The 22,280-nt window shown below is 48.8% G+C and overlaps 2 protein-coding genes and 1 long non-coding RNA gene across 5 annotated transcripts in view; 2 read left to right on the top strand and 1 right to left on the bottom strand.

Annotated features, from left to right (window-relative positions):
• Positions 1–22,280, top strand: part of Egfr (epidermal growth factor receptor) — a 226,427-nt gene that overhangs the window by 81,639 nt on the left and 122,508 nt on the right. The gene's annotated exons all lie outside the window — the stretch shown is intronic.
• LOC142571947 (uncharacterized) lies at positions 768–4,634 on the top strand. The gene is made up of 3 exons (XR_012825982.1): positions 768–1,200; positions 1,443–1,619; positions 3,600–4,634. It is a non-coding gene; the product is annotated as an uncharacterized LOC142571947 (long non-coding RNA).
• On the bottom strand, positions 1,916–8,305 carry LOC142571946 (uncharacterized). Its single transcript, XM_075680688.1, has 3 exons — positions 7,691–8,305; positions 6,377–6,541; positions 1,916–3,930 (listed from the first exon to the last, which is right to left on the bottom strand). Exons 2-3 carry the CDS (start codon positions 6,539–6,541, stop codon positions 3,661–3,663), a joined length of 435 nt encoding a protein of 144 aa, XP_075536803.1. The 5' UTR covers positions 7,691–8,305; the 3' UTR covers positions 1,916–3,660.

Below are 22,280 nucleotides of genomic sequence, written 5' to 3'. Positions count from 1 at the left end.
AGGCCTGTATGCCCGCGCTTACATGAGTTGCACCGCGTTTCCCTAAATGTTGCCGCGATGCTGTACTCTACACGGCCGAGTATAGTAATGGCGCGCGGGCTGCACGTTACCGTCGTTAACGTGATTAATGGTGGCTTTCTTTTTCTTCTTTCTTTTGTAAATCAAGGGGTTGTAGATAAGCCAAGGTACAATGGAACAACTATAAGAAGCTATTCGCTAAGATGCGCAGTTCGCTGAATGTTTTCTCAAATCTGGGGGAGAGAGATAGAGTGTGGTGTGCGCCGCTGGCGAAAGGGGAGCCTTCAGGCTTTGCCGTCCTATGTGCACGTGCTACAGCGCGAGGCGATGTACTGTATAAACGTGGTCTCTTCTCCGTTTTTGTGTCAGTATTGTCGTGCGAAAGTTGTCTCCGGCTGACATCTGTTGCGAATTTAAACACGCTGTGGAGAAAATAGTGTCTAAGAGGCCTTGTAAAAAAGATTGCGTCCTGAGCGGGAAGCTGACGTTCTCGCTCTCTGCGTATACTACAGTCGTTGTACTCTGTTTCGCTTGCAGAATGGGCTAGACATGTCGCAGATCTCTTTACGCAATGGCGAGTGAAGCTGGGCGTGCTCTCCTGATTTCTTCAGCGTTACAATCAACTCTTCACTTACAGTAGTCATATATGCCAGCCTAGTCGCCGGTAGGGCCATTGGATATCGCCATAGTTCCGCAGTTGCGATAGCGCACATGCGAGCTTCCTTTGTTCCCGTCACCCTCTTAAGGCCCAACCACACGCGGTGAATCGTGCGCGCCTGGCTGCGCGTCACGCGTCTGCGAGGCCGTACGCGCCTGTCCTACGCGTCTAGAGAGGGCAGACGCGCAGGAAACGCGCGCGTCAAGGAGGTCTTGATCTTGGGCGTCTGTTTGAGCGTACGCGACGGAAGTGGCAGCTTGTGCACCGACGTCACGTGGGCCGCATGTACACTTCCGGCGGTTCGGAAAGGTTGTTGAAGTTTCAGAATCGTGCGGAGACGCCGGGAGTCGCTGCTGGTTTCGTGTCGATGGAGCACAGAGGCTATGGAGGCGATCAACAACGAAGCGCTGATCGCCTGCGCTGAGGCTCGACCTGCGCTTTGGTAGCAGGCGAAACACAAGCGCCACTAGAACAAGCACTTGACGAGGTGGTCGTGGATCGTCATTCCCAACGCTGCCGAACAGGCGAGTGCTCGGAATTTTATACGGGCGTCACAGCGGAGCAGTTTCAATCGCGATCGAGCCCGATCGGGGTCGGATTTTGTGATCACGATTGCCTGTACCGCGCAATGTGCGTAGAACCGATCGTGATCGAGAAATTTGATCGCGCTCGATCGCCATCGAAAGCCTAGCTGTGTGGCACTGGTATAAGCTGCCTCTCTCATCAGCCGACTCGCAGATGTCTAAAACGCGTTTCATCTGTGCAGATGACGTTATCCCAGCGCTGCAGAAGTGATGGAAGTCCGCGGGGAATAAATTTCGGCGCCTGGGAATACGTTTCAGAAAGAAAAGAGCCGCGCCGTGCCAGACGACGTTCAGGACGACGTCATCTGGCTGTTTTTCGACCAGATGATGTTTCTGCGCCACACAATGGAGAGTAGACCGTAAGTGATCTTGAAGTTTCCACCTTAGCCGGCGTGTTAAAAATGAAACACGGGATTTTAGTGCTTTCCCTTTACCACGTTAACCGGCGATGCCGTATGTTTGTGTTATAGCTGGCAATGCACCGCACTTATGGGAATCGACTCAATATTGTGCTTACACAAGCAAGTCGACGCACAGTATGCATTATATTCAGCTTTGTCTAATTGGCGATAAAATATTTGTGCTGCATCGCCGCTCCGATTATCGCATATTTCGTTAAATGTGATCCGGTGAGGGGACATACAAGCAGTACAAGAATAGCTTTGTATATTTATTTAGGTACCCACAAAGCCAGTTTGGCTTTGCAGTGGGGAGCAGAGAAAGCAGAAATACAGGTACAAAATAACAAGTAAAATAGCACTTAAAAACCTAACAGTAAATCATAAGACAGAAGTACAGAGACTATCACATACAAATTAGCAGGATGAATAAAAAGAAAAGGGCTTGCATGATGCACACACAAAAACAAAACACAAAACATGCAAGTAGTTTTTTTTTATTCTGTGCACTGATCCTAGAAGGCAGCGTGCAAGTCAATGGCCAGTATTTAACTGAGTATTGAATGTTGCAATATTCATGTGTACCTTGGGCACTTCAATGCACAGTTTTAATTTTGCATTTTGTTGCTTGCCAGCAGTGTGCAAATCGGTGCTTCATCACAGACCCTCAAATATTACCTAGCTTGCTTAGGGATTCATTCAGTGTCATCATGCTGTAGGAATAAATGCGCCATAGTACTGACGACATTGTCAGCTGTGTAATTGATAATTCTTTTTGTGTCTGCTCAGCAGTGTCCTTACCTAATTATCAGCCTGCAGTTATTCTGCAGATCCCAGGTGGTGTGGTTACTCGTTTAAGCGAAGCTTTCACGATGTTTGTGGAGAACGCTGTTCCTGCTTAGCAAAATTTTCAAGGAAGGACTAGATGATCCAGTTTAACACATTTTCACTGTGCAAAAAATGATTATTGAAATTTTACATGCTAAAACCACGATCTAGTTACATTATTTTAATTGGTATTTGCATTACGTCCAGTACTGGTCACTCGTGCAACACAGTAGCCAGTAGTCAGCTGGGATGACAATGGTGCAACGACTGCATTAATATCAGTATGAGGCGAGCTATTTGGCAAGACAGTAGGAGCAGCGGTAGGAAAGTCCAGAGAAGAGGCAAAAAAAGCTTGGCTGTAAGAAACCTTCTGGAAGGGTTTGCTCGCTAAGGTCAGCTTTGCTGGGCCAAAACACCCTTTACAAGGCAGATGGCAAGAAGGCAAACATTATTAGATGTAACTTCCTAAATACAAACAACAAATGCCCTGATTACTACGTACACAGCTTCACACTGTGTTTAGACGTACATTCAGTTAAGAAAAACAGTTTAGAATGAGATGAAGTTTACAAACAAGTGAAAGGAAAACAAAGTTACAAGCCAAAAACGTTTCCAGTAGAAAAACTAGAACAGGAGAGAGCCTTATACTAAAGCAAGACCTAACAGTACTACTACTCTATGTTTAGAGAGTGCAAGCATAGGTCTTTCAACATGAAATTTATTAAGTGGTTTTACTGAGTAAATGTAGTGGAATGCTTCCTGCTAATTATTTCAAAACTGAAACATTCCAAATATCATGCACTGTTTTGAGTAGAAGTAATCACTAGGCTTTAGGCATGCAGATCTCGTAAGAACTGCTTAAATGCATCACAAGCAAAAACAGAAAAAGATACAAAAGCTACACTTATGCGCATGCAGAAACTGTTCATTCTGGTTGTATAGGCAAGCCACTTTTGTCCCTACAAAACTGATTCAGAGCTTCAGTGTACGCTAATAAAATCACACACTAAAACAAATGTGGACGGATTTGAGCCTTCATATATTTTTGCATCCAGACTGGCACATTATTTACACATTGACAGTATGTGCAACCCTTATTACGCTCACATGCAGGATGTCCGCCAACCTTCCACCAGTGCCCCCATTGAGTGAGGAGGGAAGTGCTGCAGACATCTTAACAAAAAATGTGCCAGTTTTCCGATCTGGCAACACTTGGAAGTGCCATCACCGTCAAGTGAAGAGTCACAAGCGCCAGCATCGACTCTGTCTTCGGCGTCGCATGAGTCTGTGGAGTCTCAGGGCATTTTAGAATCTCTTGAATCACCGATGTTTCAAGAAGTTCTGGTTCCTGAGGATTCTGAGGCACACCACAGCAGTCCGCAGTCAGAAGCATCGCTGGCTTCAGCAGGCAGTCGTAGGCTGGATACGTTAGGAAGCATTGCTTCTGAAGCAAAGTCAAGGGGGAGGAAAAGGAAAAAGAAAGATTAGAGTCAGTTAATATTGGAGGAATTAGGCAATGTTTCAAGTGCAATCAAAAGATGCAAACCACAGGACGACCTCGAACTTTTGCCGTCTCTCTGCTCAAACACATTAGAGAGGTCAGTGAGGATACGCATTTCGACATGAAAATTACATTGATGCAAGTAGGAGAGTAATTCAAAGATTAATGTTTTTGAATGTGTACTTTTTGTATAATAAAGCCAAGAGACAATGAAACAAAAGGAAATCATTGATGAATTTAATTACTTTATATCGAAATGGAAAAATAAGGAGGAAAATGAAAGTATATAAGAAGGTAGCTTCTCACTAATGGGAGACAAACCCACAAACTTTGAATTATGCTTGCATTGCTTTACCAGTAGAGCTGCAGCAATGGCTATCCCTCTGCAAACTTTCTTGGGCCTGAATGTGCATGTACTGGATCTCACCCTGGCAGTGTTAGCCAACGCTACTCATGCAAGAACACTCCAAGAGCCTAATCTAGTACACATAAACATTCTATGAAATTGATGGTGGAACAGCCTCCAGCTCAATTGGTTTTGGTTTTAGCTCCCACCAGTGGCAAGTTATATTTTGACCACTTTCATTTCCCTTCTCCTTGTGATGTTGACATTACAAATAAAATGAGTTATTTTCCTTTATGCTTTATATATGTTTCCTTGTCTGTTGTTGTCATGTCAAAGCCCCTCAGCTCTTCTTTTTTGTTCATTTTACATTGTGTTGTATCCATATTTTTGTGCGGTATTGAAGAATTTCATAAAGTTGATATCTGTGGGCCTGGTTGGCTGGCCATTGCTGCTGTAGAGATGTGTGAACATGTTTTAGCAACACACCTACGATAAAGAAGCACTGACTTGCAACTAAAGGTTTGTTGTTGCAAGACAGATGTTTATCGCTTTCATCTGTGTTTACTCATTCAGCCTGTCTTGCAGCAATGAACCTTTTTGAGTTCACCACCTGTGCATGAAGAGTTTGTGCATGCATGTAGAGATGCCTGTACATGCCTGTAAATAAAAAAAATGTAATAAACCTTCAACCAGACCCCACTGAAAATTTCGGTTATATGCTGCAAGTTGTAAAGCCTGTCGGGGCGTTCTAGCAGCGCAAGCATTTTTCATATTGTTTTATTATTATTAGAAGAGGTAGCAGAAAGGCAAAAGTCTTGCCACCACATAGCCAGGAGGCGAGGTTCACTGCCAACATAGACAACCTCTACCTCTCCCACAACTATCATCCACAAGCCACATTCCTTGCATTTTTTTTCTTTGTGTTCCGTGGCTCAGTTCCAGAATTGGTTTTGCATGTTCTGCATTGGATGTTTGGCCAAAGTCTTTGTACGTAATCAGTGACATTGAAGGCAGTGTGTAAATGAGACATTTATACGTATGACCCTGCTTCACTGGCAGGAAGCAGGGCTACCTGACGGGAGCCGTGAACAGCATGTGAGCTTTAAAAAATTTCTTAAGCTGAAAAAAATGTAAGAAATTTCTGCGGCTGTCGTGCTGTTCTGCAGTTGTTTAATACTTTGCAGGCACGATCGCCACTATATGACTTACACACCACTGCAGAGTCTAGCCGCCTCAATCCCCACACAGTAAGTCAAGGCAACGTCTTTTATGTCTTACCGGGATGCCAAGTAGCTTGAATGCAAGTTGAAAAAAAATTAGTACGCATGTTTCAATTGTTTGAATACTAATTATGATGACATGATTTTTTTTCACAATGATCTACATGGCTGTGGGGGGCCCTTTTCAGGTGACATACGATCAAAATTCATTTGTGTAGGTTAGCTACCACCTTTGTTTAATACTACATGTGCAAGCATACCTCAGTGCATGTTTTACAGGTTGCGCAAGGTCAAAAGCACTGAGGTAGCTTTTGTGCGATGCCAGTCGATGGCAGTTTTTTTTAGAGTTAGCCGTAACTGTTACACTGGTGATGCAGTAAGTGGAAACTTTCAGTCTCTGTGCTCATGCGATCATTTTTTTCTTGTATTTCTTTTCACGCGCATTGTCAGTACCATCATTACTATTTCTCGTTTTGTATCAGCATTTCGTGTCCCATTTTTTTATGTGTTTATGAGTTAATAAATAGTTAGTTGTGTATAATTCTGTATTCTGTGGAAAGAGAGAAATAAAGATTATTATTAATATATTATTATTATTATTATGTATTAGTATTTTTTATGCACGCTCATTGTCAGTCGTTTCCTTCTTTCTTTTGTTTTGCTTCAATGTTTTGTGGCTCCTTCCTGATTTGGCTTCCAAAAGGCGGCGGGCAGTAATATGTAAATAAAATAAAATAAATGATACATTAAATGACAAAGAAACGGTGTTCTGTATTCCTGCAATCGCACATTATTACTCTAGGGGCAACTGTCCTTTACCAACCTCAATGCTACAGCAAGTCGTTCTCCAGGCTCCAGGGGTTTCTCGAATGTGGTGCTGCCGTGTGAGGGCCTCTGCTAAAAAGCTCAATAGCTTGTCCAAGAGCTGCGGCGCCTTGCGAAAGAACTTGTAGAAAAATCCGTGGTCATCCTGACGTATCCGTTGCATCTGTAAAAAATGGTGCATTATTGCCTGGCAGCAAGACCATGCCCTGCCCATATACACGCGCAGGTATCAGGAGCTGTACACTTTTCACAGACACACACGTATAGCCACTAGCCATCATTAATTTTACCCCCTGCTTTGTTTATGTGCTTGAATACAAACAGTGGTTCGGCAAAACAGGAGAGCCAGTCAACGGTATATTAAAATCGTGCGGCCACTGCCAAGAAACTTCCGAAATTAGTCGCACAGAATTTTAACCTGCCCCCCAGGTCACAATTTAATTACATTACACTTCATATTCTACAGTCACAATTCTGAGAGACAGAAAATATAGGAAATCGTATCTCCTCCACAAGCTTCATATAAGACAACCAACACGTGTAGAAAGGTGTTCTTGAATCTATGTGCTATACTAATGGCACAAATATAACTAGCAGTCCTTAGCTTTTTGTAGGGGTGTGCTAATACCGAAAAGTAGATTTAGAATCGAATCAAATGAAGAAAAAATAATCTGGATATCAAATAAAATATCGAATAGCAGAAAATGTATTACAAAACTTAATCCTTACAAATTTTGTGCAAGAAAAGAGGCTGCTACACAAGCTCTGTGTAAACAGTATGGTCTACTGTTAATAATGAAGGGAGCCCCAAATTAATATTACAGATTGTCTGTTGAATCAATTAAGCGCTTCTTCCCCTCTGACGCTGAACAGTTAATGACCGTATGTCGTACGGCATACACGGGTTAGACAGACGGCGGTTGAAACGTCGTGAGGTGTTGTCACCACGTATCCAATATACTATCTGTATGCTTCCGGCGGCTAATCAGCCCGATCTTCGCCTATGCTTTCGCGCTTTCCGCACTACACCCTGCTCTTGTCGTTCCGCCTGTTCGCGTGCGTCACGTTATCGTTTCGATCGGTGCTGTCAACCTGGACGAACCTTGCACCGACGACGCGATGCTGTTCTGCGAATTGGGCGTTCGCGCTCTGCGAGTACGATCTCCGCATTACTACTTTAACCCTTTCGCTTATGCGTGCACTTAAAAACGCTGATAAGTAATTGCTGTCCTAACGAAGATAAGTCTCCATGTCCAAACACTGGCTCCTAGTTCTACCACTGTAGATCATCGAAAGGAAAGAAGTTACTCACAGCCGTAAAGTCCTTCTTTACGCAGTTGAAAGACTGGCCGGACCCACCAACGTCGCCGCCGCAGAGGCCGCAGACGCTTTCTGCGCTCCCGCCGCCGTTTTAAGAGCAGCAGCAGCAAAAGCTTCTTTCTCATGTGGTACATTACGGGGAGAGAACGCTGATGCCGGCGAAGCAAGCGGCTAAGCAAGGGCTCGGCAGCAACGTCGTGCGTGGTCGCGCGCAGATGTCAGCTGCAGTTGTGAGCAAGCAGACGCTATCGCGCGTGATGTTGATAATTGATGTAGCTTTTCTTGCCATAAGGATGTATAGATACGAACAGCGTGCGTTTCTCAACTTAAAAACAATGTACTAGCTCTAACATTGATAAATTAAATAAACATGGCTAGCCATAAAGAAATTAAAGATAAACTTTTCTCAAAGCCAAAGACGACCGTTTCCGCCATCGCTGGGCAGCTGGTCTGTCAGCCCTGTGCTACGCGCAGCGAAGCGCGCACGTGTGCGCGTATCGTGTGGCTGGACGCCCTTCCCTTCATCACCCGCGTACGCGCACGCAGACGCGTACGCTTACGTGTACGCGTAGCGAGACGCGTATCCCGGGCTGCGTGTGGTTGGGCCTTTACTGTTGCAGCCTTAGCTGCCCACTGTCGTACATGCAATTTGCGCTGCGGCTGCATGGGCTGTAGGCTCTGCGAGACCGCGGCCTTTGTCGACTGTATCAAGGACCTCCGACACAACAGTTTCGGCCATCACGGTTTGCGACGTATAGTTTCACTCTCGCTTCGACTGCCGACCGCTGCTTGGCGTGCACCGTGTGGGAAGCAGGACCCAGTGGGACGCCCGTTGGCTCATCACTTCGGTGTCTGCGGTCTCGCTAGCGGGTCTGTATAGCAACATCGAAGCCTCGATCCGCGCGTTCCTGAGACCGACGCGGAGCAGCTTTGGCACCACCCTGCGGTGTAGACAATGGCCCATTACGAGTACCTGGTGCGCCCTGCATGCGCGCGCTTTCGAACGGTTGCATCTCCCGGACCCTGATGGAATCCTCCGAATCGCATGGCGTAACCGCGGGCACCGCCACCATTGGTGGAGGGGGCCGATGGAGGGGGGGGGCATCCGGCGGTCATTCCCGAAGCAATGCTTGCACTCGCAGACACGTAACAACGAAGAGGGAATCGCAACGCCACGGGAGGCGACGCAAAGGCACCTCGTGTCACGGAGTAGACTCGTGTGGCGTGGCCGCGCGTCCCTGACATGAGCGGGCTTGCGCGAAACACGCCCGTGCCAAGCTTTCTTGCTCGCCTGCTGCTGCTGCTGTTCGGTGAGCAGTCGTCGTGTCGTCGCTTGCCGTCGAACGCCCGTTTCTCCCGCGCGTTCCCAAAGTAGGCTTCCCGCGCATTTTTTGAGCGTGTTTCTTTATGTTGCTGTTTGTGTCGATGGGGCCTCCTCCGACGGGCGCGCTTCGGTGGCCAGGGGGCAGCACTGGTCACGACGCCATCGACGTGATCTCACGCGCGAGCGGCAGCGGCAGCCCGAGCTGCGCGCCTCGTCTTGTTCTTTTTGTGTCTTTGCGCCGCCGCACCAGCGGGGATGTAGGCTCCGCGTTGCGCGCCTCGGTCTGTCTGTCTGTCTTGCCGTTAATCCCCGGTTGTTATGCGGGCGCTGCGCTTTTGCATGCGCGTATTACCCGGCTATGCGCATTTATACGTATGCGTACAGCCGGCGCATTCCGGCTATCGCTGCATTCCCACGAGCTGCTTCGCGCGGCGCGGCCTGCATCATTCGACGTCCGTCCTGCGCTTTTGTTTTTTGTTGTTGTTGTTTTTTTTTTTCGAAGGGTTTCTGTTCTGCCACATGACCTCCCCACCCTCTCCTCATTTTTCTACTGCTTCTTACGTGCTACTCCCGCCTCCTCATGCCAAAACATAGAATATGTGCGGGAAATAACGAGAGCCGGCAAAAATCGTCTTTGTTGTGTTTCGTTTCTGAGCGCGTCATCTTTTTTGCATCTTTCGCTGAACATGCCTTCGTGATTTTGCTGGGAGCCAGCGTTCGTTCTCTTCGGAGCGTGGAAAAATGCTCGTTGTCGAGCAACGCCTGGCTTGTCAGGGAGCGCGTTTTTAGGGGGCGTTCCTTCGTACCCTTTGGTCTCGCTTCTCCTGGATGGGCCTGTTTCCTCTCCTAAGGCAAATCGCCTGTGCCTCTCGCGTGTGCGGGCGTGCGTGTATTTTCTCTTATTGCTGCAGCTACTCACATCTACTGCCTTTATTAGTCCCTGTTGCTGGCTTGTGATGGCTCCCGTCTCCAACGTTTTGTTTGTCTACTTCACACGTCGTGCCCCTCACCGGTGAGCTAGATGATCTCTCGGTGGCATGTACAGTGAAAAAAAAATAAGCAAATAATGTGTCTGTTTATTTACAAAAAAAAATCTGTTCGCAGTAAGCAATAATTTTTGCCTGTGCCTTGACCTCTCTCTCAGTAAAATGACCTTATCGTTGACAAAAAACAAAAAGAATACTTTTGAACTGTGCGTTCTTGGCACGCAAGCGTCTTTATGACGCTGGTAGGAGACGCCCCGACTTCTGTATATCCAAGGACCACTTCGTAATGACGGAGCTACGTTACATTAGTACCGGTCGGAAAGCTTCGTGTGTTTAATATAGAAAAATAATTCGCTTTATCCGGGTTCGTTACATTCGGGTTCGACTGCATGCTTTCTACTGCGGCTGTAGGTGGCAGCGATCAGCCTTATAAGCTTGCAGAGCTGTTGCTAGTTGTCTGAGTCACACTCATAAACCGAAAGCTTCTCGCCACTGGCCGAGGAACCCGTCATATCTTGCTGTTTTCTACTTATATGTTTCTATGCCGCGCAGTGTGTCGTCTAAAACGCGTAAAGTAGTGCCTGTGCGCCTGGGCGTGCAGGCCTTCTTTGTGTCACGGAGGATCTTCTGTGCGTTGTACGAAACCACACGGAGCCGTTACGGACGTCGATCCCGCCTTTACGCGTGCGAGGAACAAAATACGATTGTTATCTCCTGACGCAACGGCTTCCAAGCTTTGCTCGGATGCCACGCGTCAAGGAGCCTTTGGTATACCCATACGCCGCGTAGGACCGAGCGTCGCTAGTGTCGCGCTGAATGAAGAAAAGAAAGGGTGACTCGCATGGAAACACGCCGAAATCCCTGGCTTCTACGTGCTTCACACACACACACACACACACACACACACACACACACACACACACACACACACACAATATATATATATATATATATATATATATATATATATATATATATATATATATATATATATAACCTCCCGTGAGGTTTGTTCTTTCCTGCCGGCCTCCTCCTTCACCGGCCGTCCTTTTCTTGATTCCTGCGGATTCCGGAATGCTGATCTCTGCTCTGGCCAAAACTGGTTTTACGTACACAGACGCACGCGCGCGCGCGTCGCGGTCGCCGGGAGCTTGTCTTTTGTTTTCTTCATTATCTTTTTATTTTATTTTTACCACCATCACCAGTGCTACTGCGGCTGCAGCAGCAACCACTTGAGATGTCTATAGTCGGTGGCGGTAGAGAATGGGAGATGGGTGGGGGGAGGGATGTAAGCTGCCGTTTCGGCACTGTACACCCCAAGCAGGCTGAAGAAGGCGTTCGACGCTCCTCCAATCGCTCCCACCATCTTCTTTCCCTCTTCGCATCTCTCCTTCTCTGCTCGTTCACCTTTGTTCAGGTCGCGCGCCATCCTTTTGTTGGCGTGCTTCGTGCCAATTTGGCTGTTTTCACGGGTCGCAGTGGCAGAAACAGTAGCAACAGTGACCGTTTCTCTCGGTGACCGTTTCTTGCCTGCATCTTGCCGTATCACTCTTTCTTTTTTTTGCTGCGTGGAGCCTTGTCTGTAGGCGCGACACTTCGCGGCCGTTAAAGGTACGAAACCGAGGCAACTGCGGTGTGCCAGCTTGGCCTTTGTTTCCACTCGGTTGCTAGCCTTTGTGTGCCCGTCGTCGCGATTCACGCTGTCTCGCCCGTCGCCCTACAACGTTGATCCGCAAGCAATAGCTGTTAGCCTTAGCACACGTCCTTGCAGACAAACTGTGGATAGTGAGACGTTCTCTCGTTTTATAAGCGCTTGTCAGATTCAAAAGTACCGCTTTGGTATCTTGCGCATCACTGACCCGCGATTTGATACGAGAAGTTCCATTGTTTCGCTCGGATATTCCGCTGTTTTGTGCTAGTGTCAAATATTTGCTCGTTGTCATTGTTTTTTTAATACTTCATTCGCGAATGTACAGACGTTTGCATTCTTGCCTAGAGCACCCGAACATCGCGCAGCGGGACGAACAAGTTATGAGCGATGCCACTGTGAAGGTGGATGACCAGCGAAGTTATTTAGCACACGACACAGCGGTGACATAGACTTTTGAACAAAGGTACAAACATATTTATTGTCCTGATCGGTGGTCGTCGTGACCCACACATTCTCGTATCTCCTCTGTTAGTAAATGCGTCCGTCACGTAAAACAATGAATGGCCCCTATCCTCTTAAGCAAAGGGTCATACCACCCTAAGTAAAAAAGGAGAGAGAGAGAGAGAGAGAGAGAGAGAAAATTACGCGGCTTCTTCATTACGACGACGGAAGAGAAACGGAGTTCTACGCTGGAATGATAAGCGACAACGGAGCCCGCTGTGGGAGGAGACGACGACCACGGCGCACTGGCGCGTTCGCGCCGTTGCGCCGAGCAGCCCCAACCATAGATTACTGTACGAAACGTTATCGAAACTCCATGGCCCGAACGAGCTAGTTTGCGGGTTGTTGGCGGACGACCAAAATTTCCTGGCTATATACAGCTTCGCTGTAAAAATCGGTGTTTTACAGCGAAGCAGTTTATGTGGACCATGTGCTGTCGTTGTCGGGCTTCGCTAAAACTATCATCATCAGCAATGGCTCGAGCGTCGTCGTCTTCTTCCACAGCTGGCTGTGTTGTCGCTCGTCGTTCCAGCGTAGAATTTCTCTTCTGTCGTAGTGGGGAGGCTGCTCTTATGGGGGCATGAGCCATTGCTTTAAGGGGGCACGAGGCATTCGTTGTCTTACGTGACGGATAGATTTAATTTTGAAGCAATTTAATTTTGAAGAACCGCAAGCGCGGCATTGCCGGGCGGGTGCTGCTAACCACGCCACCGAGCAAACTCGAGACATCGAACGCAAGCGACAGCGGTGGACTGCGGGCACACTGTCACTGAAGTCGTTCTCTCCGTCACAGCCGAACGTACGCGTAACCTCAATAAGAAACACAAAGACGTCAATCTTCACACCAATCCAACCAATCATCAAAACGGTTGCAGCGCCCGCATCTCCAGTGGTGGGCCTTGTGCCCAATACACGGAGCTTTCGATTAGTGGTTCCGCACATTCCGTACCACCTATAACTGTGGGAAGACCACCAGTAGTGCGTGCTCCTCACGAAGAAGCTGCCTACTGCGAGCGTCAGCGACAGTTGGCTCGTGTACGGGCTCGTCGTCGTAGGGCCGATCCCGAAGTGCGCGCCCGAGACACGGAAAACACATCGGCAGCGCCGGGATGCCGACCCTGAGCTGCACGCCCGAGGTTTACACTATAGACTGCTCGCGAAATTTGACTTGCGCGGTGTAACACTGGGTGTAACTTACACAGCTTCGCTGTTCGACCATCTTCACGGACTGGTGATTGTTCGCGTTGCTGCTCGATTTGAATAACGATGCTTGCAAACAACGGTATTTACTTAGACCACGCATGCCACAGCTTTCAGCGTGGTATACCCGGAAAATAATAGGCGTATTCGTATTATTTTTTATTTCTTTTACAGCGCAGTGCTCGATCGTTTTAGGCAAGAGTGCGGACGTGAAAACATGTTCTGGGGCGCATTTTGGGCTGTGTATATCCGCGCAAATTCCCAGAAGTGCCGTCTGTTTCTGTTGCAGCTTTCTCCGCAATCCTCAATTCTTTCTTATTGCACGAGATTTCAGCCCGCTAGAGGAGCCTAGATTGAGTAATCTAACCGAAGTTAGCCTGGAAGCCTGTGAAACGGCTTTTCTCTTCGTCCGTTTGGTGTTCTGTTTTGGGGCATCGAGCTGACGTCCTGTCATTTTGCCGCGTAATCCTTCCTTGTCGACTGCAGCGTTGTCAGTCTTTGAAGAGCCTGCCTCAGGTGAAACACGTCACCACTGTACCGCTTATGTCATTAAGGAACTAGATTAATGACTGGCTGCCTTCACATTGAGACGCAGCTGGCTCACTGAAAGATGGCGCAGATGTATAAATAGTCTCCCGGGACAGGCCTGTTCCTTCTGCGCCGAGATCGCTTGAGATGAGGTACACCATTGACGGGGCCCCTAATTGATGCATTTTTCACGCTGCGCTACTGCCTTGGAGGACTGTAGAGGGAGTGGGACAGTGCACTTTCTTTACAGATAGCACCTCGCTTTCCTTTCTCCTCTCTCAGTGAGCGCTGTCAGACAACTAATTTATAACACCGACTCCTCCACTTCGCCCTCCCATCTCATTACTCGAAGTTAAAAACCCAGCAGACGAGACAGCTATTTACTATCATAACGAACCCAGCAAATAGAACGATGATAGCTTTTTAATAGAGGAACGGACAGCCATGCATAGGTGAGCGTGTATGTCGAGGGGGAGGAAGACCTTTGCTTTTTGGTCTCTATACAGGGACACCTGCCGAGCATACGGCTGCGAGGCGCTGCAGTCAAGAGATTGCGCGAGGGAGGACGCTGCCTATTTCTTGGCGAGCAACCTTGAACCTGTACAGTGGCTCTCCTGTGAGAGCCGCACCTGGCGAAGTATCGGCATTTGGCGCTGGTCGGGATTCCCGCCGGTTGTGTTCGCTGGGATGCCACCGTTCGCCCGTGACACATGAAGATGTCAGGCGCCGTCGCGTCGTGCGACTACTTTTCCTTACTCGCGTTCCTTCAACTCTCACCGCGTGCGAGGAATAATGGATCAAGTCGAGTAAGCTCGAAGCAAACGAACGCGCACGCCGTACCATGGTGCCGCGCTCTGTCCGCCGTTCGTTTCACCAAGAAAACCTTATTTAGATATCTCCCAAGAGAGAGCTCCCGCGCGTACATCTATACCACGCTTATATACCATGCGACACGCGTACAGTCTCTTAAAAATGCATCTCTCAAAATATTCTTATATTTTCTCTGTTTCTTTTCTTTCTTTCACGAACGCGATCGGCACATGCGTAGGTTGGAGATTGTTTTCTCTACTGTTGCAGGACTAGCTGAAAACAAAGCTTCGCTTGCCATCGACTCTTCGCTGCGTGGAAGGGCGCAGCCAGCGTATCACGTGGCCGAATCCGTTATTTGTTGAAGAAGCAGTTTTGGTACGTTGGTAATCTGGCACGCAGACCCAAGTTTGTTACTCAGCGTTTCATTATAATCTGGCGCTATAGGACTGAAGCTACGGCGGTTCCGGCGCGTGAGACCCATGGCAGGCGGCGCTCCGCGACACCACGCGACAAGTGGAACGCGTGTTTTGTCTTTAACCCCACCTTCATGTCAGACTAACTTTATCTGTACAGTTGCCATTCCAATGGCGCACTTTTATGAAAACGTGTAAATGCCAGCAGACTTAGCGATTCTATCGGGTCTTTGACAGCAGCAGGCTCTCAAAGCGGACACCGCCGTCTGTTCCAGAAGTTCTTTGCGACGCGCACGAAGGCGCGTTCCTCCACTGCGTTATTGCTGCATGCTATGGCCTCCGAAATGCATTCATAGACGTCAGCCGTTTCCGAGCCTGCGCGGTGCACGAAACGGATGGCCCAGTGGATAGCGCACAAGGTTACCAAATTCGCTTTGTCACAGGGTTTCGAGTTCGATTCCCACCTGACCATGACTGGAGAGAGAGAGAGAGAGAGAGTATCTTAATTTGACGTAGGTGAAAGGTTGGGCAATATGCAGAGCAGTAACTAATGGGGAAAGGGTAGAAAAATATGAAGAAATGAGATATGATGAGAACCTGTCCGCACAAGCACGAGAAAGACAAAACTGACTACGGACTACTGACGTCGATTGTAACCAGGACTCAAGAATTATTTTCCATTGGGGAATGATTGTCAGACTTGTCGAGCGTAATGCAGAGCCGTCTGCGCATAATTCCCTCAGTAGTAGAAGGAGCCGCTGCTGTGTTCTTTCGCCATGAGGTGGACCGCGTGGCTGAAAAGATTGCGATTATGTGTGGTCCCGAGTGTCTCATACAGGGGCAACGGTATAACATCGGTCCGCTGAAGTTAGTGTGGAATCGTGGAATGTACTTGCAGCCTTGGAAGACCTCGCTCGGGGCATAATTTCAGTTGGCATTTGAGAGGTGATATGCGCGGGTTTTGCCAAGCCCGCATTCCGGGAGTTCTTGACCAATTAACGTCGTTAGCATTCTTGGAAGTTGGCTGGTACACGTGTGGAAGGCGTACACGGATATTAGGATAAGGTGTTGCCAGGCCGGTTTAGTATAGTTATGTGGATATACCTTATCCTTTCGTTACTTTCATTCGTCTTCTCTAGCAGCATCACCTCTCAGATATGTTCGGAGTCCGGACGGTTTATTACTTCTTGTTGTTCCGTCAGCTTTATGTCATGTGGCTGTTATAGATGTTTGACACCGACCGTTGGGGAAATTATCTTAAAATAAAGGATTACTGTGAGTCGCTAAAAGTCCCGACATCGTTCATTTTTATTTATTTTTAACTCGACTGCGCGTATAAATAAGCGCAACTTGACAACCCAGTTTTCAGGGGGGCTGTCCCTATACCGAGTCAAGGCATGGTCTCCACCCATGGTCTCATTAGCTTCGGTCGAACAAATTCGCGTAGCTGTGCGTCGTTAAAACTTTGCTAGATGCAGAAGTAGGAGAAAGTACAAGCGCGTATTCATCAAGTACGTTAGTGCGTGCAACTGGGTATGAATGATGATGCTTATTCGTTTAAAATGTTGAAAAAACTGCCTTTGGTGAACAGTGTTCCAAAGCTCGAATTGCTCAATGTAATGCCGAGGCTCAGTTGATGACAACCGGCAGTGGCAGGCAGCGGTTTTTCGTCAACGCACGTACGCGAAAGCCGCTCGTGGCACACAAAGGACTGAGTGGTGCGCTGGCTCCATCCTTTGTCTCGGCACGTCACCCTGCGAATAGGGCTATACCTGAGTGTACCAACATCCTAGCAAAGAAAAAAATCTCTGAATTTCCTTTTTATCACACATTGTGTGTGCTGCTGCGGTATCCTTCACGTCAGTTGTGGGTACGGTGTCAACTCAGCGTCATCGATGAGCGCTTGGTGCCGTAGCCCTATCAGTTGCTGACTAGTTGCAGCCGACTGGTCATCGAGACACGGACACGAACCGCGGGTGATACCGAGGGGCCACTTCAGAACTGCGGTATGACGTGCGCCTGTGTTAAAAACGAGCGCTATAAGCGAACCATCTTGTGTTGAGTGTACGATCTGGGGAGGGTGGAATTCAGGGCCGGGTTATGGGGGGGGGGGGGGGGGGTAATGCAGGAAGAAGAGGAGCCCGGTGCAATTAACCCGCGGAGGGTGTGATAATTAATAGGTACGGCGAACTCGGGGGGGCCCCCCAACAGCAGCTTGCCTCCCTAGTGTTCTGAGCACACCCTCCTCCTCTCTTTTTCTCCCCCTTTCGGAAGAGGCTTCCTTCTCAACAACCTATGCTGTTTCTCTAGCTAGGTGGATGGGGGGTGTTCCTTCCTAGGCTGTCTTGAGGCGCGCTTCGGCCACCTCTCGCGGCGCCGGCAGGAGCAGCGGCAGCAACTCAGCGGCGCGTTTTCTAGGAGCCGGTCCGTTTTTCACTTCACGCCTGGCTCACGAAACCCGCTCTCTCTCTCACCTCCAGCAACAGGCTGCCGGTTGCAGCGGTGGTGCTGGTGCTGCGGGGGGGGGGGGGGGGGGATTTCTAGCAGGCAGCGCCGTCGAGGAGCTTGCCTTCACCTCGGCGGGCGCATCGAGGCACGACGTGGACGGAGCTGCCCTGTCGCTGCTGCTGCTGCTGCTGCTGCTTCGGATCTGCGCCGCTGGGAGAGGGCGAAAATGAGCGCCGCCTGGAATGCCGCGTGCTCGAAGATGCGCTCGCTTCTGCTCGGTCGCCTTCTTGCTGCTCCCCCCCTAATGGCTCTGCACGCGCGCGCTGAGAAAAATGGCAACGCGGCCGATCAGTCGGCGCAAACTGCGCCAGCCATCGGCTGCTTGGGAGACGTCGCTTATTAAAATAATGTGCGCACTTCGGCGCGCCGGAACGTGCGTCGCGGACGCGAAGGAGGTTCGGCAGAGCTATCGATGATCGGGGCGGAAGAGGCGAGGGGCGGAGGAGGGAGTAGCGATCGCGAATACCGACGAGGGGCCTCGCTGTGGCGAGGCTCGGACTCCGGGGTGGCCGGAGCATGACCTGCGACTCTATACTGGTTCGCGTTTACGAAAAGCCGACGCGAGCACCAAGATAGCTAGAATTGACATGTTTTGCGCTAATTCGTTTCTAGCTGATCTGAATCTTTTTTGGCATGCCTCTCATGGACAGTGTATGTCTGAGCGAGAAGTGTAGAGCGCGCCAACGTCACGTTTGGTTCTTTGTTTGCTAGGAACTGCCGACCTGAATCTGTGCGCGCCACCCGTCAGCTCGACTAGATCTGCGATCTCAGTGCGATCTATGTTGAGTTTGACAGAAAAGTTTTGTCCCGGCAACTCATGTTGGCTCGCCTTTTTGTGGGGTTCCTGTAAACGCGTCGAACGGGTCCTTCACGTTCGAATGTTTTCCCTCACTCTTCATATGCTGTGGAGCTGCTACGTTGGACACGAAGGAATCGGGTGGGCTTCCTGCAGCAACAAAAATCTGGCCGATTTCGTTGTTTGTCGTTCTTCGACTCGGTAGCATGCGCATACACTCAGGTTGTTTCTGGGCATGATTTGATTAGGTGGTTTACACCAGGACTTCAGTGCACCTTTCATTGCTTTCTGTGTGTCATGTTGTCAGCTTTGAGCCGCGCAACACGTGATTTACCCGCAGCCGATGAACCTCTGAATTGATCAGATCAGCATCATAATTCAATATGGTCACATGACTTCCCTCACCGTCGAAGACATTAGTCGATGCGGATTTGTTACTCGTATTTTTCGTAGTGTCCCTCGCTGAGTGAACTGCGGTCGCTCGCAATCTTTAAGTCGCGGAGCGAAGCCAGTTCCTGTGAACGAGCCAGACGAATCTGCGTGTTCTTTTGGGTCTTCATGTTCCTGGGCCACCATTTTACCTCGCTTAGTCTCGCTTTTCGGAAAAGTGCTGAATAAAAGGGAGAGGACGGGGGCATTGTATCAGTGTCTTTGATATATATACTTGTGAATTGACCTTCTCGACTCATGAAGGAGTGACAATTTTTTTTTTTTTCTGGCGTCTTGCGGTATGTTTCTTTTGGTGGAGACGTCCGAGACTGACCTTGTTGCTCCCAATAGCTGCCAGTCTGAATGTGGAATAATGGCAATATTTTTTAGTCCAACCATGTTGCGATTTACAAGGAAAGTGCAGTAGTTGCCTGCCTAACACGGTTACCAATACAGTACAAGTAATGTAAACAGTTTGAGCCTGCAACAGAACTAGAACCACTGCAAGAATGAAGCCGCCTTTATGTTTACAACAGCAGGAGAAATAGAACAACAACAGGAGAATGTGCATCCGAGCTGTCGGGCGTTATAAGAAGATCTAGTTTATTGATTGTTATTCATAGAAGAAGGAAAAAAAGTCAGGACATTTTGCCATCCCCGAATGGGTGAAGTCGAGACGCGGAGCATTTTCTCTAAAGTCGGGACTGTCTCGTTAAACTGAGGACGGTGGGCAACCCTAAACGGGGGATCAATGGCCGTCCGATATCGTCTTTTACCGCTTTAATCAAAAGTTCTCTCGGCGGGTACAGGCGATCGTTTTGTGACCGGCCCTTACCGTGCAATATATATATATATATATATATATATATATATATATATATATATATATATATATATATATATATATATATGAAGAGTCCTACAAGCACGAACTCGGGAGGTGAAGGGGGGAGAGATCGAGATGCAGAGAAAAGATACGTGCTACTCCACTAAAAGGCAATACATGGAGAGGTGTTTCGAAAGCGCCTTTTAGCCGTATTTTATGGCACTTTAAAGAGTCTTCCCAGAACGAGTCCGACGGACGTTGCTGCGCGCGAGCCATACGTAAGAGAGCCCCGACCGACCACCACGCGCTTCGCAGGAAAAGGAGATTAGCCGAGGCGCGAGGCAGCGCCGCCTCCCTCTCTCTCTTTTTTCTTTATTTTATTCAACCCTGTTGCTTGGCGGTCGCTGCGGCGGGCAAAGCGCGAAAGAGGCGGCGGTCTGTTGGAAAACCGAGGCGCACCGCCCCCCCCCCCTCTCTCTCTCTCTCTCGCCGCCACTTCTGATCGTCTTTCTTATGCCTTTTGCCTGGAAAAAGACGCCTCTCCTGAGTCACAAAAATCATCTTCTGTTTTCCTTTTGTTTCATATAAGTTCGCGTTATTGGAAACTGGTTTTATAAGGAGAACTCAGAGGGAGGAGGTTAGAGAAAGCGATAGTTGAGAGAGATCTCGAGTTTATTGTAACGCGTTGCGCATTTTATTTTTCCTGCGCGAGTTTCCTATTCTGGGTATTCAAAACGATGTCTTGGCTGACTGTTGCCGTCTGGCATTGGCGATCGATGCTTCGAAATACACTGTCACCGTCGGCGTGCCCCGTGAGCAATATCACCTGACTGACCCGTCCTCCCCGTCTCGTGCACATATGCACACACAGAACAAACACGCCGTATGCGGTTACTGTTGCACCGTACTATATACATTTACTTGTACTCTCCCAAGCTCCTGCCTATCTATGGCCACCGGAGCAGCTCATAGCAGGTAACCTTGGTTTCCTGGTAATGTATGGTCCGCTGAGAGGACAGCCGAGTGTATTCGGATTGATTCAATCAGCAGCAGCAGCAGCAGCTGCTGCTGCAGCAGGGTTTGTTAGCGGAGCCTTCTTCTCCTTAGTATTCCAATGGCGCTGCTTTTTTCTGTTTCGGTCTTTCATCTCGGCACCTTCTGCGCAGTGCGCAGATTCGATGCCACGCCGCCGGTCTCGTTCAGGGACGACCGTCTGTGAAGAAAAACAAGCCATGTCGCGGAGCGGAGCAAAACCCGCGATAGGAGTCGGGAAAGAGAGAGAGAGAGAGAGAGAGAGAGAGAGAGAGAGAGAGAGATAGGATGTGGATAATATATTAGAAGTGACCGTTGGTGCCTGCACTGAGTGTTGCGTGCATCTGTTTCTGCCGCGCTAGTCCTTCACCCTTTCCGGAGACTCCTCGCTTTCTTTCATTCGCCCTGACGCTGCCCCGACACCTGCGCGCTCGCTTCTGGTCTGTGCTTTTCTTTCTTTCGGTGCCCATAGGAGCAGCTGAGAGAATTTAGGCGTACTGCGCGTCGCTCGGTCGGCGAAATCGTTTAGCGGGAAGAAGGGTGCCGTTGCTTGTGTTTTTGCGCCGCCGAATTCCTAATTACGCTTCGCGATAAGACGCGCGAAGTCGCGCGTTTCTTTTGATGTACGCGCACACAAGCGAGAGCCGCCGCTGCTGCTGAGGGTGCGCGCATCGTGGGTGTTCGTCACTCGCTGCTTTTCTTTGTCGTGGTTGATTTTTTTTGTCTCTCGCTCTCTCTCGCAATTTATACTTCTCATAAACGCCCATTGCTTGCTTCATTTGATTGATAGGATTATTTTCTCCTTCTTTTTGATTTTCATTTTTTTAAGCGCAGTCCCAAACTCACAATCGTCCACATAGCCTTCTCCTCTTCCTTTTTTACCCTCTCGTCGAGAGTAAAATGAAATGGTGTTGCGAAAGCGGTTGTTTTTGACCGCTTCGGTTTTTGGTCTTGATGGATGTGGGCTCGCAACCTTCGGCGGCTCGTTTCCGAACGCGCTAATCCTCGGCTCTCACTTATGCCGGTCTGTTGCGCTCAACAAAAGTTTTGCATTTGGGAGCGGCAGTCCACGTAGGGCAGATTTCGATAGCTACCTTATGCGCCTTTTGACATCGATCGTGTTGTTGCAGTTGGGCTTGGCCTGGCTAACTGGGTCAGTGATTCTTCAACTTGAGCATCTCTGGCGTTGAGAAGCGAACGTTTCACCAAGAGTCACGAAGACATTATAGTCTCGAAGGAAATCAAGCCACATGTGCGCGACTCCTCTCTCGACTGCTTGCATAGAGAGATAGTTAGCTGTCAGATGTGGTTGGCTGACACCTAACTATCAGTTAGATAGTTAGATGTCAGCCACGCTACGTGCAGAGCTTGCTACATTGTATTAGGTTTTTGAGATGACGCCTATGAAGACAAGAATATAAGCCACTTTAGAACATCCAGGAAAAAGTACGCGTCGGGAAATCGGATGCAGAAGATAGGCTGTGAAGTACCGTCTTTCTTACCGCGTCGAACCAGGTGGTGCCTTTGTCCCACATAAGATAACTTAAGAAACAAAGTAGGGACGCAAAACGTTTCGTC

Source organism: Dermacentor variabilis, chromosome 2, assembly GCF_050947875.1.
Source record: "Dermacentor variabilis isolate Ectoservices chromosome 2, ASM5094787v1, whole genome shotgun sequence".
Taxonomy (NCBI): domain Eukaryota; kingdom Metazoa; phylum Arthropoda; class Arachnida; order Ixodida; family Ixodidae; genus Dermacentor; species Dermacentor variabilis.
Note: the sequence above shows the minus strand (reverse complement) of the source record. Positions and strands in the feature narration are given on the sequence as shown.

Coding starts and splice junctions, on each gene's coding strand:
- LOC142571946 (XM_075680688.1), bottom strand. CDS start 6,541: ATGCAACGGATACGTCAGGATGACCACGGATTTTTCTACAAGTTCTTT. Junction 3,931..6,376: donor CGACTTGCTGTAGCATTGAG/GTTGGTAAAGGA, acceptor ACTTTGCTTCAG/AAGCAATGCTTCCTAACGTA.